Raw genomic sequence first — 15,330 nt, forward strand, 5'->3', positions numbered from 1 at the left:
AAGCAATAGAGTAATAATATAATATGGTACCAATAAGTATATACTACATTATGGGGCAGTATATTAGCTTAAATGCTATTGCTATGCTATGCTATTCCTATTCTTCTAAAAAGGCCATTGGGCCTTAGAATTATCAGGTCTTTTTCTTGATTCTCAACTTACCTACTACAAAGGAGAATACAAATAAAGCGGTGACAATCAACCCCTTATGCGTGTGAATTTGTATCCAGAAAAGAAAACCAGAAGGGGCAGAACAGATTGGGATGGCTTGTGAGGAGCAACAAACTCCTTCCCCAAATTATAGAGTAGTATAGCCCAAGAATAAACCATCATTTTTTCAGAAAGTATAGAAGACTTCATTCTTGTAGGTAAGGTGATCTTTCAATGAATTGCAGAATATTTCAGGTACGTTTCACAGCCAGAATGCAAAAAATAGGAATTAAGTATCTCTCAGTAATAGAGGCACTTGAGAAGTGTCTCACATCATGTGCTACATCACATCAGACACCAGTTACCTTTGGAGTTTCATGAAGACCAGGAAGAAATGTTCTGAAATAAACACACTAAAATGTTGCTTAAGTTAGTTCAATGAGCAATGATTAACTCAAATTTGGAAGGAGGTCACTGCGTGGACAAGGTAGGTATTTTCTTGGACCATGGATCATTGTGTAATCAATTGCAATGCAACTAACTATATCCATCTTAACTCCAGAGAGGTTGAAATCTGATGTAACTACACCTATATCTGGCAGCAACAAACAAGCAACTAATGCCAATACTAACTTGCATTTCAGCTTAATCATTGGTCAAGATGGTCCAGAAATTAAGTGTTGGATATTGATCTATAAAATAGTTGATTCCTATCTGAACAGTCTATATTTAGACATGACCGTTTCACCGCCTTTTGTAACAATTGGAATAGAGCCTGTGCAAATGTGAAATAAGAAATTCAGAAGTCTACATCGGATCGATCTGAATTCACAAGATCAATTTTCTGAAAGTTGGCAGTTCAAATTGGAAGATGCTTTGTATGGGATAGATTTTTATAAAGCTACCGTACATCCAAATTGATTTATGTTGTTTATGAGAGCTCAAGATGACACCTCTGATTCTTTTCTCTTCTTCGATATACAAAAATAGTTGTATCACTACCTCTCTTTTTATGACCCTGTAATCGCTTAATTTGCGGTCGAGTAAGGGTGACCGGATGGAACTGAACGTTTACTGGCTGGATGCCCTTCCTGACACCATGTGGAATTTGGAGCAGATGTTTTTCTTTACATCTTAGAGGGGAAATATCAGCCACTACTTAGGACTGAACTCCCAACTTTCCCAATGGCAGGTGTCTTCACCACTAGGCCACCGAGCATATTGAAATTGGACCTATTTATACATTTCCAACCATTGTGTAATTGGAGTACACAGAGGTATCTAGAAAGCCAAGACCAATCTAGTGATGAAGGACATATACAAGTGGCAGTGAAGTCCAAATTCAAAATTATTCTCAACCGCTAGAAACTTATTGGGTTACGTTGGCCAGTAACTCTCTCCCCACCCAGAAAATCTCAAAAGGTGATTCTTTTTGGAGAAAAAATGGCAGTGCTACCTATCTTGAGTTTCAAAGATGTGACATAAATCTAGTGACCCAGTTTCCAAAAATATAGAAGCTACATGAGTTACAAAACATGTGTGCAGCCATAAACTGTTTGTACATGTATTTCTACCAAATTTGCTGAGCCACATGATCTTATCAATGCATCACACATAGTTGTTCAGAAAATCTTCAGTACTATTGAAAAATATTTGACAAGGGATGCGGTGGCTCAGTGGCTAAGACGCTGAGCTTGTCAATCAGAAAAGTCAGCAGTTCAGCAGTTCGAATCCCTAGCGCTGCGTAACGGAGTGAGCTCCCATTACTTGTCCCAGATTTTGCCAACCTAGCAGTTCGAATGCATGTAAAAATGCAAGTAGAAAAACAGGCACCACCTTTGGTGGGAAGGTAACGGTGTTCCATGCACCTTCGGCGTTTAGTCATGCCAGCCACATGACCACGGAGGCATCTTCGGACAGCGCTGGCTCTTCGGCTTTGAAACGGAGATGAGCACCACCCCCTAGAGTCAGGAACAACTAGCACATATGTGCGAGGGGAACATTTGACAAGATCACAAAAGGGAAGCACAAGTCATTTTTGAGGTCCGCTATCTTTTGTGCCAATAAAATTGACAAATATTTTCATTCTATGCTTTATTTTCTTTTTTAAAAAAATCACATTGCTGGAACATGGGTAAGTAAAACTGGTCAGCACTATGGTGAGAACAAAAGTTTGTGTCCTTTGTCTCCATTCTTCTCTGTGTCCCCAATGGTCCAATGAAGCAGCATTCAGACATGCGGTAATAAGAGGCTGAAACGCCTGGAACAAACTAAGAGTAATAGGATGCAGGAAAAACTGCTAATCTTATCCCATTCCTCCAATTTCCACATTTTTAGTGATCAACAGCACAGATGTTTTTTATGGGAAGGGGCATTTGGACATAGAAGAATATTTTAACAAATCACATTTGTAATGTTTTCTTTTCTTTCTTTTGAAAGTGAAAAATTCAAAAATGAAGGACAGTAAATGTGTCACTTTTTTTTTTCCAGCAACACTTGACCCAAAAATAATTTCAAGCTAAACCAAGTATTCTGATATGGAGTTTGTGCTGCATTTTGAAATTTCAACAGCACAGCTCCCAAGTATACAAAGCAAGTTGTTGCTTGGTGCTGGTTTTCATTTAATTTCCTTCTGCTTTTTGCAAAACTTCAGTTTGTATTCACTTTGGAAAAAAAAATCCCATTTAGAAAATGTGGCATGCTAAAACATTTGAATTATCTGTATAAAGTAGAATGCAAGCTAAAAGCCCACGAAATCTAAGACACTGGAAATTTTCATGAGTTACCCTACAAAAAATACATAATTATGTCCGAATTGGTTACTGATCATGTCAGAGCCAAGAAGAATGGACGCTGTGGGTGTGGGAAGTGAGCGCATGCCTTAGCATGAATTGTCCTATGGCTGAAGACACTGCAGCCAAATTCACTTGTTTTTCAACCAGAAGGCGATCATGTCACTGGAAGCCATAACTTCTGTGGGCTGACAAGATCATTTAGTTTCTCTTTGATCTTCAGGAAATGCCTTTTGAATTCCAAACCATCACCCTGTGTGGAAAATGAGGAGAAGAAAAAGCTTAGTTTCAAAAGTATTGTTACAGTACAAAATACTGGATTCTGACGTATTTAGCATCCTGTAAGCAAATAAGAAAAATGTTACCTAAAAAACTTTTTTAGAGATTAGAAATGAAAGCATGATCAGCTCAAATCCTTACTATGCAGGATGGTATAAATGTGCAGCTTTAATCATTTTAATAATTGTGGATTTGTAAGTCACGTTTGATATGTAATACCACAAGGTGTTCAGAGTCCTGGAACTGAAGTAGAATAAAGGTGGTCCTTAAAATATGACCACAATTGAGGCCAGAATTTCTCTGTTGTTGAGCGAGATGATTTTTTAGTGAGTTCTGCCCAATTTTATGACCTTTCTTGCCATCGTTGTTAAGCAAACACTTGTTAAGTGAATCATGCAATCATTAAGTGAATTCAGCTTTTCCTCATTGTCTTTGCTTGTCAAAAGCCATCTGGTAAAGTCGCAATTTGCAATTGTGTAATCCCAGGAAGTTGCAACCATTGTAAATACATGCTGATTGGCCAAGCACCCAAATTTTGATCACATGATCGTGGGAACGCTGCGGTGATTGCAAGTGTGAAGACTGGATGTAAGTTCAGTACTCTTGTAACTTTGAAGGGCCACTAAACAAACGGTTATTAACTTAAGGACTACCTGTAGAAGCATTGCTATGATTATTCTTCCTTGTTTTTTAAAAAAATATCTATTCCGAGGGCAAACGTTCCTTCCTTCAACCTAGGCTTAGACATACTGCTAAAATAAGAGACTTACCTTTGACAATCGGAAATCCACAAGAATTTTCTCATCCATTTCCACCAGGTTTGCTTTGAAAATCAGTTTGTTGTTTCTTCTGTCCATGGTGGATATGGTGACCTTCCAAGAGAAAGAATTATGGATCAGAAGGAAAGAAGTAAAATTAGTCTTCCGGTGGAATTGCTTTCATGCTGTGGTGGGAAAGTCTCACAATGCATAATAATTAATATACTCATGGGTACTCTTTACTGAAGCATACACGGCAAGGATTATCAATGGATTTTCCACCAAACAATATTTTGAGTAAGTAAGGAACTTCCCTGGCTACTAAGTAATCACAAATAAACATCCTAAGAGAAATAAAAAGACACAAAGACATCCAACTGGCTTTTATGCCTAAGGCAGGACTAGAACTTTCAGTCTCCTAGTTTCTATGCCAGAACCTTAGCCACTACAGCCAACTGGCTCTCTAGTTTGTAATTATAATATGTAATAATATAATAATCTTAGCAATAGCTAAGAATTTCAAAAAATAGCATCCACGAGCAGTTCTACCTCAATTACTTATTCCTTCGCTTATCCAATCAACATATCCAAACATCGAGGTGTTAATTTTATACCTGGTTTGTGCAACCTTTCTTCCAGATGTAGCCCATCTTTTCACAAACCTCCTTCAAGATTTGGTAAGACTGGTCAGCATCCAATTTCAAAAAAAAACGGGTCATCCTCTTTACAAGACGTTGCCAGGGGTTCTAAGAGAGACAAGACCGAAAATGTCAGAAGCTAAACTGAGCAATGCAGCTGATTTCTCCGGCACCAATATGATTTCCCAAAGTCAGGTGTTAAGGTTTTCATCAAAACCATGAATTTATCCTTTGGTTTTGTTATGAAAAAAAATTATGATTAATTCCAATTATTATTATTAAATTCCAAAGCAAAGGATGGGGTTTAAAGAGGAAAGGAAAACCCAATGTAGAGGTAGTCCTCGGCTTACAAGGGGTCAGAATTTCCATTGCTAAGCAAGGCAGTTAAGGAATTCGTGCCTGATTTTACTGCCTTTTTTCCCAAATAGGGTCAGAATTTCCGTTGCTAAGCTAGGCAGTAAAGGAAGTCGTGCCTGATGTTTCTCCCCAGAGTTGTGAAATTACAAATGTTAAGTGAACCATGCAGCCATTAAACAAACTGGGCTTCTTCCCATACTGACGTTGCTTGTCAGAAACTGGCTGGGAAGGGTGAAATTTAGCAATCACACGTCCCTGGGATGCCGCAACCACTGTAAATACATGCCAGTTGCCAAGGGCCTGAATTGTGACCATGGAGATGCTGCAGTGGTTATTAAGTGCAAGGACTGGCCGTAAGTCACTGTCATCCAGTGCCTTTGTAAGTTCGAACAGTCTCTAAATGAATGATTGTAAGTTGAGGACTACCTGTAGGGATTTAAGAACAAAAAGAAGCCGAGCGTTCCACCGGGTAGAGTTACCTGCGACGAACTTGGAGTGCCTAACATTTGGCTGTTCAGCAGCATGTGCTCAGGGCGGGCTGGTTGAGAGAAACTAATCCCTTGCACCAATTTCTCGATATTGCCTGGACTGCTGTCCCACAAGGAGAGCCCAGTTCTTGGTTCCGGCTGGGAATTGGAACAGATCTTTTTTTCCTCGCTGCCACAACAACAAAGACAGTTGTCATCACGATGTTAGAGTGAATCCGTTTTTCTAATTATCATACTTTCAGAAAGCACATCGTTGTCTGAGCTGGATGGTATGAGCCATTATTTGGCACATGACTATTAAAGCTAATCCATACATAAGACCTACCGTATTTTTCGGAGTATAAGACACACTTCTGCACACACACACACACCCGCCTAAAAGAGGGTGAAAATTTGGGTGCGCCTTATACAACGAATGCAGCCACACCCACCTTCCCACCGGCCCCCACACTTTGGCCTTTGCCTCCCAGCAATTTATCTCCTTGTAGCAAACGGGGAAAATGGGGATTGAGGCGGCAACAGGCTATGGCAATTCGTGCAGCCTGAAACAGTTGGTCATCGGGACGCCCCTGCTGAATCTGAAATTGGAAGTGAAACAGGCTGTTTGCTAGCAAGGAGGCAAATTGCTGGGAGGCAGAGGCAGATTTTTTCGCCCCTTGTTTTCCTCTCCAAAAGTTAGGTGCGTCTTATACTTTGGAGTGTCTTACACACTGCTTCTAGTGAAGTTAGATTACTACACACTACACATACAGAAGAGTGTCTTCACCTGTGTGCATTTTTTACTGGAGAGAAATCCATATCTGATCTAATGTGTTTAGAAAAACCTCCTGGCGAATCAGAAGCTCCCCCTGAAGACCCTCGGGACCGCTTTATGCCTACAAAGAAAGAAATGTGATGATTAAGACCTAAACAAAACAATCTAAGTAACATTAAGTGTTTCGAAGCCAGGCTAGAGCCTGTAGCTCTCTAGGGCTGTTGACCAGCATATATTCAATCAACCCATCTTTATTATGGTCACAGGCCAGCATGTATTATATTCTTCTCTTGAAGGGTCAGAAAAAAATAAACTAAATGTAAAACTCCCTGAATGAAAATGAAAACAAGTTTCCTGTTGTCTGCATTTTTCTTTTGCCAATTCTCCCTTTCTGCTGCTAAAGGGCAGATTTTTCCTTCATGCCATCACTCTGCTAAACACTTAATCCCTGCAGTTCTGTCTAATGTGTACCCAGTTTCCCTGAAAATAAGACCTCCCCGGATAGGAAGCCAAACCGGGCTTTTGAGCACATGTGCTAAAATAAGCCCTCCCCCCCAAAAAATAAGCCCTCCCTGAAAATAGTGCAACACAGCAGCAGCCACGAGGTGACCATGGTTACCGCCTCCTGCACCTCAAAAATAATAAGACCTCCCCCCAAATAAGGCCAAGTTCTTATTTTAAATAAGACCCTGCCTTATTTTCGGGGAAACACAGTACAGTGTGGCTGTAGCATTCTAATTTATCCTTTTTATTATCTTCTTTACTTCTGCCTTCTATTGGTATTACTACTATTATTATTCTCTCTGTTGCTTTGCAAGTACACTAAGTGCTTCTGCACTGGAGGCAAATTTCTTGGGTACCTAAATCACCCTTGGCTAAATAAAATATTCAATTTCATTTAAAAGAGTAAGACAAAGAGTAAACTGATCAAGACCTACTTTTCATATCTTACTGCCATTCAGATGGTACAAATCAATCATGGGGGAGGGGGAAAGGGATTACAAGTGTTCACCAAGCATCAATGTTAGACCTTCCAGATCAGGGGTCCCCAAACTTGGCAACTTTAAGACTGGTGGACTTCAACTCCCAGAATTCTCCAGCCAGCTGGCTGGAGAATTCTGGGAGTTGAAGTCCACCAGTCTTAAAGTTGCCAAGTTGCCAAATTTGAAGACCTCTGTTCCAGATGGTGCTGAACTACATACATCCAGCAGCCTTAGCTGAGGGAAGAGGGATGCTGGGAAGTGTAGTTTTAAATGAAAGTTTCACATTTCTACTTTATGCCTGTGATCATTCCAAACAAGCCAAAAATGGGTACATACTAAGAATCTAAACCAAGTCGTCTCAGTTACCATCCTGAGAATAAAGTGACAGAGAAAACAGTGAAAGAGAAATCTCATCGATAACTATTACTCCCAATTACTATCCATTGGTGGTTGATTGAACATCAAAAACAAAACCTTTTGAAGCATAACTTGCTCCTTCTGTGGGATCCGTAATATTAAACCCCGAAAACTCCACAAGACTCAAGGTTTAAAAATGGATGTCACTCTGAGAGGCATGTCAAATGCCCTCACAAAGGTGCTTTTTTCAAAAAGCAACCGGACTTCGTTTTTCCTTCCAGATGTTTCGCTTGTCGTTCAAGAAGCTTCCTCAGTTCAGAACCGAAGGAAAAATCAGTCTTCAAGGGAAAACCAAGTCCAGTTGTGCCTTTTGAAAGAGCACCTTGGGGACAACCATGACCTGAATGACTGAGAATCTCCGTAGACAAAAAATACACTCACCTTTCCTTAAAGGTCTTGTATACCATCTGTCTTTTTTAATGTCCGTAAGAGTAAGCCTGGATGAGGGGTTTTCGTTTAAGAGTTTGAGAAGCAAGGCTGCAAGAATTAAAGGATACAAAAGCAACTTCGGTTAAAATACTATACCATTGAGAAATATCTCCAAACAAACAAACAAAAAATTAAATTGGATTTGCAATGTTCTTTGGATGACAAATTTGAATCCGTAAAAAATAAACCCATATTCTTCCCGTGTTTCTTCCAAAGAACATTACAGATCAAGAGAGGAAGAAGTCGTAGATAATCTCCCAGTTTAGAGACAGGATTACTCAATCTGCTGAAATACCGAGGGGCAATGAATCAATCTTCTTCCATGGGGAAAGGTATGTCTTCCTTTCTTTCCAATCACAATATTCTTGACAAGTATCGGCAGGCTGGTCCCACGGCAATTCTGCAGGAAAGGAAACCACATTTTAGAGCTAAATTTAACCAAAACACAAGAGGGATCAACAACACGGAAGGTTCCTAATTAATCCGTATTCCCAATACATAGGCGTCTGCCCTCCATTTGATAAGAATTCCTATTAGGAAAAAAGGGAATTCGACGGTAGGTAGCTCTTACCTCCTGCTAACATCGCAGTCAGCACTATCCCACATGACCAAACATCAACAGGCTCAGCGTGAAATTCTTTCTTTTTCAGGACTTCGGGGGCCAGGTAGGGAAGCGTGCCACATATCCTGTTCAGCAGTCGCTCAGAGCCGTTATATTTAAATACAGTAGCGAGCCCAAAGTCTGAGATCTTGAGGTTGTCTGAGGAAAGCACAAAGGACACCGCATCATCCTTGACATTCGATTAATTCAATGAAATCACCGGAAAAGCACTCAAGTTAACCCAGAAAGCCTGAGCCTACAGATACACCACCAAGTCACCTCAAGGACTCTCTAAACCAGTGTTTCTCAACCTTGGCAACTTTAAGTCCTGTAGACTTCAACTCCCAGAATCCCACAGCCAGCTTCCCTGAAGGCTCCAGAGTGCAAAAACCAGCCCTACGAGCAAACCAGAAGTGACTTACGGTTTGTCCGTAGGTCTGTTTTTCACCCTCCGGAGCCTTCATGGAAGCCTCCTGAAGGCTCCAGAGGTCGAAAATCGGTGCTACGGACAAACCAGACGTCACCATTCCCGAACTTCTGGGTTCCCCATAGATCCATTTTTCACCCTACGGAGCCTTCAGGGAAGCTCCTGAGTCCTCCGGAGGGTGTCCCAGGGGGGCGGGGGAGGCTGTTTTCGCCCTCCCCAGGCTCCTAGAAAGCCTCTGGAGCCTGAAGAGGGCGAAAAAAACACACCAAAAGTGGTGTGTGTGTGTTTGTTGCTGATTGCACGCGGGGGGCGCACGCACGCATAGCATTATGGGTATGGCACACCCACCCATGACCCCCCTGCGCTCCCCACACTTTTGGCACGGGAGCCAAAAACGGTTCACCATCACTGCCCTAGAGTAAGAAGCTTTGGAGTAGGCAGCCTCTGCAATCCACATCCATCTGTGATGAGAGTTGGCAACCTGCCTACTGCCCCATCCTCATTGCAAAAGGAGTTTTGCAGAAACTTAGCCCATCCCTCTGTTTTTCTATACAATCAACTTTTTCTTTGATTCAGACATAAATTGATTGAGTGAGAGATTTGATTTTTTTTTTTAGTGTGATTGACAAAATACAGAGTGCCTCTCTTAATAATCGTGGAATTCCCAAGACTATTCGATGAGTAATAGCTGAAAAACAGAAATTTGGAGTATCTGAAGATTGAAATGAATCCTCTGTTTTCCGGAGACAAGCTTTCCCCCCTCCCCCCGATCCCCTGTAACCCTAAGGTTTTAGGGTACAAAAGAAAAATTACTTACCTCTTGCATCAAGTAGCAGATTCTCTGGCTTAATATCCCGATGTGTCACTCCTATGCTATGGAGGTAGACCTTGTTTAAAAAAAATGTAATTCGATTAATTCTTTTTGCCCACTTCAAAACAGAACGTGGGAGCAATTGGCGAAAAGTCAGCATAAAGAGACTCACCACGCCAGCAATTAGCTGGTGGAAAAATCTCTGTGCTTCTGATTCCGGCATGCCGATATCAGGCTCTGGAAAAAAAACACCATATTATTGTTATGCTAAAATAATCTACATCATCAATAACTTCTTTTCCCCACTAGAATTCTGCATTTTAAGGCAGGATGGCTGGAGAGGCTAATGCCAACAAAGGGATTAAGTTTTAGAAAGGGATATTTCATTCTGCAACTTGATTCATTTTTATTCATTAACTTGCCACTCATATAGTTTCAAAGCAACTCTGGGCAGCTTACAGCACATAGACATTAAAATTAACAACAAATATGCCTAACTCAATAAAATAACAATACCATCAATGTAAAATCATGACCAGAAGACGGAGGAGAAGGGAGGATTAACTCTTTAATTAACAATCTAATTTGGAATCTTTTTAACTGATATTGGTTTATTTTAAGGCTGGCTTGTTATAGATGCATTTAAATAACCCTGAAAGAATAAGACAACCAAACAGAGTTGCATTTAAACCATGTCCTAATTGGAGAGGCAGTTTTATATCGCAAGTCTTTTACATTCTTCTATATTTCCATGTTTAGAAGGTATGCGGTGGCTCAGTGGCTTGTCGATCAGAAAGGTCGGTGGTTCGGATCCCTAGCGCCGCATAACGGGATGAGCTCCCATTACATGTCCCAGCTTCTGCCAACCTAGCAGTTCGATAGCACATAAAAATGCAAGTGGAAAAATAGGAACCACATTTGGTGGGAAGGTATCAGCGTTCCATGCGCCTTCAGCATTTAGTCATGCCGGCCACATGAACATGGAGACATCTTTGGACAGCACTGGCTCTTCAGCTCTGAAACAGAGGTGAGCACCGCCCCCTAGAGTTGGGAACGACTAGCACATATGTGCGAGGGGAACCTTTGCCTTTATATTTCCATTTTAAATTGAACCAAAGCATAAATTGTATTAAAAAAGCAAATTAAAAAAGAGACCATTTAACTCCTCGGCTAGTGGTGATGCCTTTTCTTTAACCGACCTGCCGGCAAAAATGGCTTGATTTCATAATGCTGGCTTGTAGTAGATTCCTATACTGTGCTCAGCTACAATGAAAATTGCTTGGTTTAGTTTTGGTACATTATTGAATTCAAGCAACCATGGTTTATACAGCAAACAAACCACGATGGAGCATATAAACTGGGTCTTATAAATTGTCCTATGGAGACAACTAGACAATTTAGCATGGAGAGCACTTGCCTATAAAAGTCTCCAAGAGTCGGACACGACTGGATGGATAAACCAATAAATTATCCACTGTGAAAAATGGGAAATATTCCAACTGAACTAAAATAATCCAATTAGTTTGAGTTGCCTTTCTTATAGCTACACAGGAATTCCCGCAAGGTTCCTTCTCAGTGAAATAACACTGTTGCCCCCAGATTGTACCGAAGTCATTGTGTGACACCCTACAAATTCTCCCTTACCTATTCGGTCAAAAAGCTCGCCCCCCCTGCAGTATTCAAGGAAGAGGTACTGAATAGTGCCTTCTCGACGATGCCCGAAGAATTTCACAATGTTCTCGTGATTCAACATTTTGTTGATACAGATCTCTTTCCTGATCTGATCTGGACATTCAGCAGCACATTTTATGTCCACCATTTTCACTGCAACTGCTTCCTCGGTGCGCCTATTCACAGCTAGTTGAACTCTGAAGAGGAGATCAAAAACAGGGTTGCAAATAGCAATAGCACTTATATACCGCTTTACAGTGCTTTACAGCCCTCTCTAAGCAGTTTGCAGAGTCAGCCTATTGCCCACAACAATCTGGGTCCTCATTTTACCCACCTCGGAAGGATGGAAGGCTGAGTCAACAGTGAGCCTGGTGAGATTTGATCTGCCAAACTGCAGGCAGCCGGCAGGCAGCAGAAGTAGCCTGCAGTACTGCATTCTAACCACTGCGCCACTGAGGCTCACTCAAATAAGTTTTCTATCCTGGAAATTAAGATCAATATAGCCTTGCCCACCCACTTTTCTTCTACAGAAAACAGGATCCCTCCCCCTTAACTTAAAAGAGCATGACTTTCCCCATTCCGTGATTCTTCAGTATCATGGATTACAATTTGAAGCTCATCCTTTTTTCTACACTTTATTTGAACTCAAGTGTTTTTATGCATTCACGTAAGCAACTTACTCTCCATAAGCCCCTTCACCAAGAGTCTGCACTAAGTCCCAGTCTTCCACAAACGGCACTGCCATTTTCACAACCTGCACATCTGCTACAAGTATTTGAAAAGAAAAAGAAATTTATTTATTCAGCAGACATATATAGCTGCCCATCTCACAAACACAGGACTATGGGCAGCATACAACATAACAACAGTTAAAAACTCCATATAAATAAAATAAACATCTAATGCCAAGAATTACGAAATAGGGCTCCCAGGTACTCATTAAATCATATACATATATTTGGGCATATCAGGGGTTGTAACACACACACACATACATACATACATACATACATACATACATACATACATACATACATATATATATATGTGTTGTATTTGTGCTGATAAAACAAACATATATATATATATATATATATATATATATATATATATATATATATATAGATATATAGATATATAGATATATAGATATATAGATATATAGATATATAGATATATAGATATAGATAGATATAGATAGATATAGATATAGATATAGATATAGATATAGATATAGATATAGATATAGATATAGATATAGATATAGATAGATAGATATATATATAGTGTGTGTGCATATGTATGTATTTCTTTTGTTTCTTCATTTAGATAGATGGATGGATGGATGGATGGATGGATGGATAGATATAGATGATAGATAGATAGATAGATAGATAGATAGATAGATAGATAGATAGATAGATAGATAGATAGATAGATAGAGACAGACAGACAGACAGACAGAATTTTTCGTTTCATTTACTTATTCATTTCATTTACTAATAAACAGGAATTTGGCATAAATCTGATAATCTAAAATCCTCTTTCCTATAACCCCCCCCCCACACACACACACATAGAAACATAGAAATTACACTCCAGAACAGTTGTTCTCAAGCTTAGCAACTCATGTTGTGTCGACTTCAACTCCCAGAATTCTCCAGGCAACACGGCTGGGGAACTCAGGGAGTTGAAAATCCACATCTATCCAAGTTACTTTTAGTAACTGTAAAGTTACTAAACTGTATCAAACTTGTTTGGTAACAAGGACCCAGATGGCCAACCTTGGCTGTATATCCAAAGAGCACCCTCCGGGCACAAAAGTGCAATTAACAGCAGACGTGGGGCGCCCTAAGGATCACTCTTGGGGTGGGGACGTGCTCCCCTAAAGCAGAGGTCTTCAAACTTGGCAACTTTTAAGACTTGTGGACTTCAACTCCCAGAATTCTCCAGCCAGCTCTCCCAGAATTCTCCAGCTCTGCTGGCTGGAGAATTCTGGGAGTTGAAGTCCACAAGTCTTAAAGTTGCCAAGTTTGGGCACCCCCTGCCCTAAAGGGAGACCAACCCAGCGCGTAAATAATGCTAAGCGGGGGGGGGGGGGAGAAGCAGCTGAAAACGGGAGGAGATGGGCGGAGGTGAACCTACAATAACGGAGCTACATTTCCCAAGCGGGCGCCCCCCGCCCCCTTTTTTACTTTGCAATTCCCAACTCAGCTGGGGGGGACGGGGACGCAGCGGCGAGTCCAGACAGGGCGGCGGCAGGAGGGGGGGCAAGTCCGGCCTGTCCGTCCAGAGCCCGGAGCCCCTCCCGGGACAAAGCCCACCCCTCTACCCCCCACCCCACCCCAGCCTCTCCCTCCCGCTGCTGGGCTGTAGGGGCAGCCCGAATCCCGACGGCTCCCGCCTTGGTTGCGCCCGGGCGCGCTCACCCGCCGCCGCCGCCGCCGCCTCCTCCTCCTCCTCCGGCGAGTCCTCTTGCCCCGGGGCTCTTCCGAAAACGCCGCTTCCCGCCAAAGCGCGTCGCAAGCCGGGCGTCCAACAAGAGGCGAGGAGAGGCGGAGGATCCCGGCAACGGCTCCGCCCCTTGCCCTGACTCAAAGCCTCCTAATGCAGCCTTGCCTTCGCCTGCGCCCCGGGGACAATTCGCCACGGACGACTGTGTGGTTTTGTTTTTTTAACTTTTTCCTCTTCATTATGTTCATTTGTTTTGTTTTATTTGTTTGATCGGTGAATCGTTTACAAAAAATAATAAATAATAACAGAGGTCTTCAAACTTGGCAGCTTTGAGACTTGTGGACTTCAACTCCCAGAATTCTCCAGCCAGCACGTAAAAACCTTAAAATTAACAACAAATATGCCGAGCCGAATAAAATGACAATACCGTCCGTGTAAAATCACGATCAGAAGAACGGGGAGGAAGGGAGGGTTAAGTCTTTAATTAACCATCGAATTGGTTAATTAGATTTAATTAAGATGGCTGGAGAATTCTGGGAGTTGAAGTCCACAAGTCTTAAAAGTTGCCAAGTTGGGATCCCGGAGGTGTAAGAATAAACGAGTATGAATGAAATGCGGACGACTAAATGAGGACAGGGACGGTAGTCATGCTGGTGTACTTATGCACGCCCCCTTTACGGACCTCTTAGGAATGGGGTGAGGTCCACGGTAGAGAGTTGAAGGTTGAAGCTCTGGGGGTTTGAGCAGTGGTGAAATTCATTTTTTTTACTACTGGTTCTGTGGGCATGATGTGGATTGATGGGCATGGCAGGGGAAGGATACTGATGGGCATGACAGGGGAAGGATACTGCAAAATGACTTGATGGGCATGGCTTGATGGGCTTGATGGGCAAAATGGCTTGATGGGCATGGCTTGATGGGCTTGATGGGCAAAATGGCTTGATGGGCATGGCAGGGGAAGGATACTGATGGGCATGACAGGGGAAGGATACTGCAAAATGGCTTGATGGGCATGGCTTGATGGGCTTGATGGGCAAGGCTTGATGGGCTTGATGGGCAAAATGGCTTGATGGGCATGGCTTGATGGGCTTGATGGGCAAAATGGCTTGATGGGCATGGCAGGGGAAGGATACTGATGGGCATGACAGGGGAAGGATACTGCAAAATGACTTGATGGGCATGGCTTGATGGGCTTGATGGGCAAAATGGCTTGATGGGCAAAATGGCTTGATGGGCATGGCTTGATGGGCTTGATGGGCAAAATGGCTTGATGGGCATGGCAGGGGAAGGATACTGCAAAATCTTCATTACCTTCCCACTC

The 15,330-nt window shown here is 41.9% G+C and overlaps 1 protein-coding gene across 1 annotated transcript; it reads right to left on the reverse strand.

Moving 5' to 3' along the window:
- Positions 1-2,219: 2,219 nt before the first annotated feature.
- CHEK1 (checkpoint kinase 1) lies at positions 2,220-12,347 on the reverse strand. The gene is made up of 12 exons (XM_081960654.1): positions 12,236-12,347; positions 11,529-11,752; positions 10,057-10,121; positions 9,891-9,960; positions 8,617-8,805; positions 8,341-8,445; positions 7,998-8,093; positions 6,229-6,337; positions 5,454-5,631; positions 4,594-4,725; positions 3,992-4,093; positions 2,220-3,195 (listed from the first exon to the last, which is right to left on the reverse strand). Exons 1-12 carry the CDS (start codon positions 12,298-12,300, stop codon positions 3,100-3,102), a joined length of 1,431 nt encoding a protein of 476 aa, XP_081816780.1. The 5' UTR covers positions 12,301-12,347; the 3' UTR covers positions 2,220-3,099.
- Positions 12,348-15,330: the final 2,983 nt, after the last annotated feature.

The sequence above is a fragment of the Natrix helvetica genome (assembly GCF_964273705.1).
Source record: "Natrix helvetica genome assembly, chromosome: 8".
NCBI lineage: Eukaryota > Metazoa > Chordata > Lepidosauria > Squamata > Natricidae > Natrix > Natrix helvetica.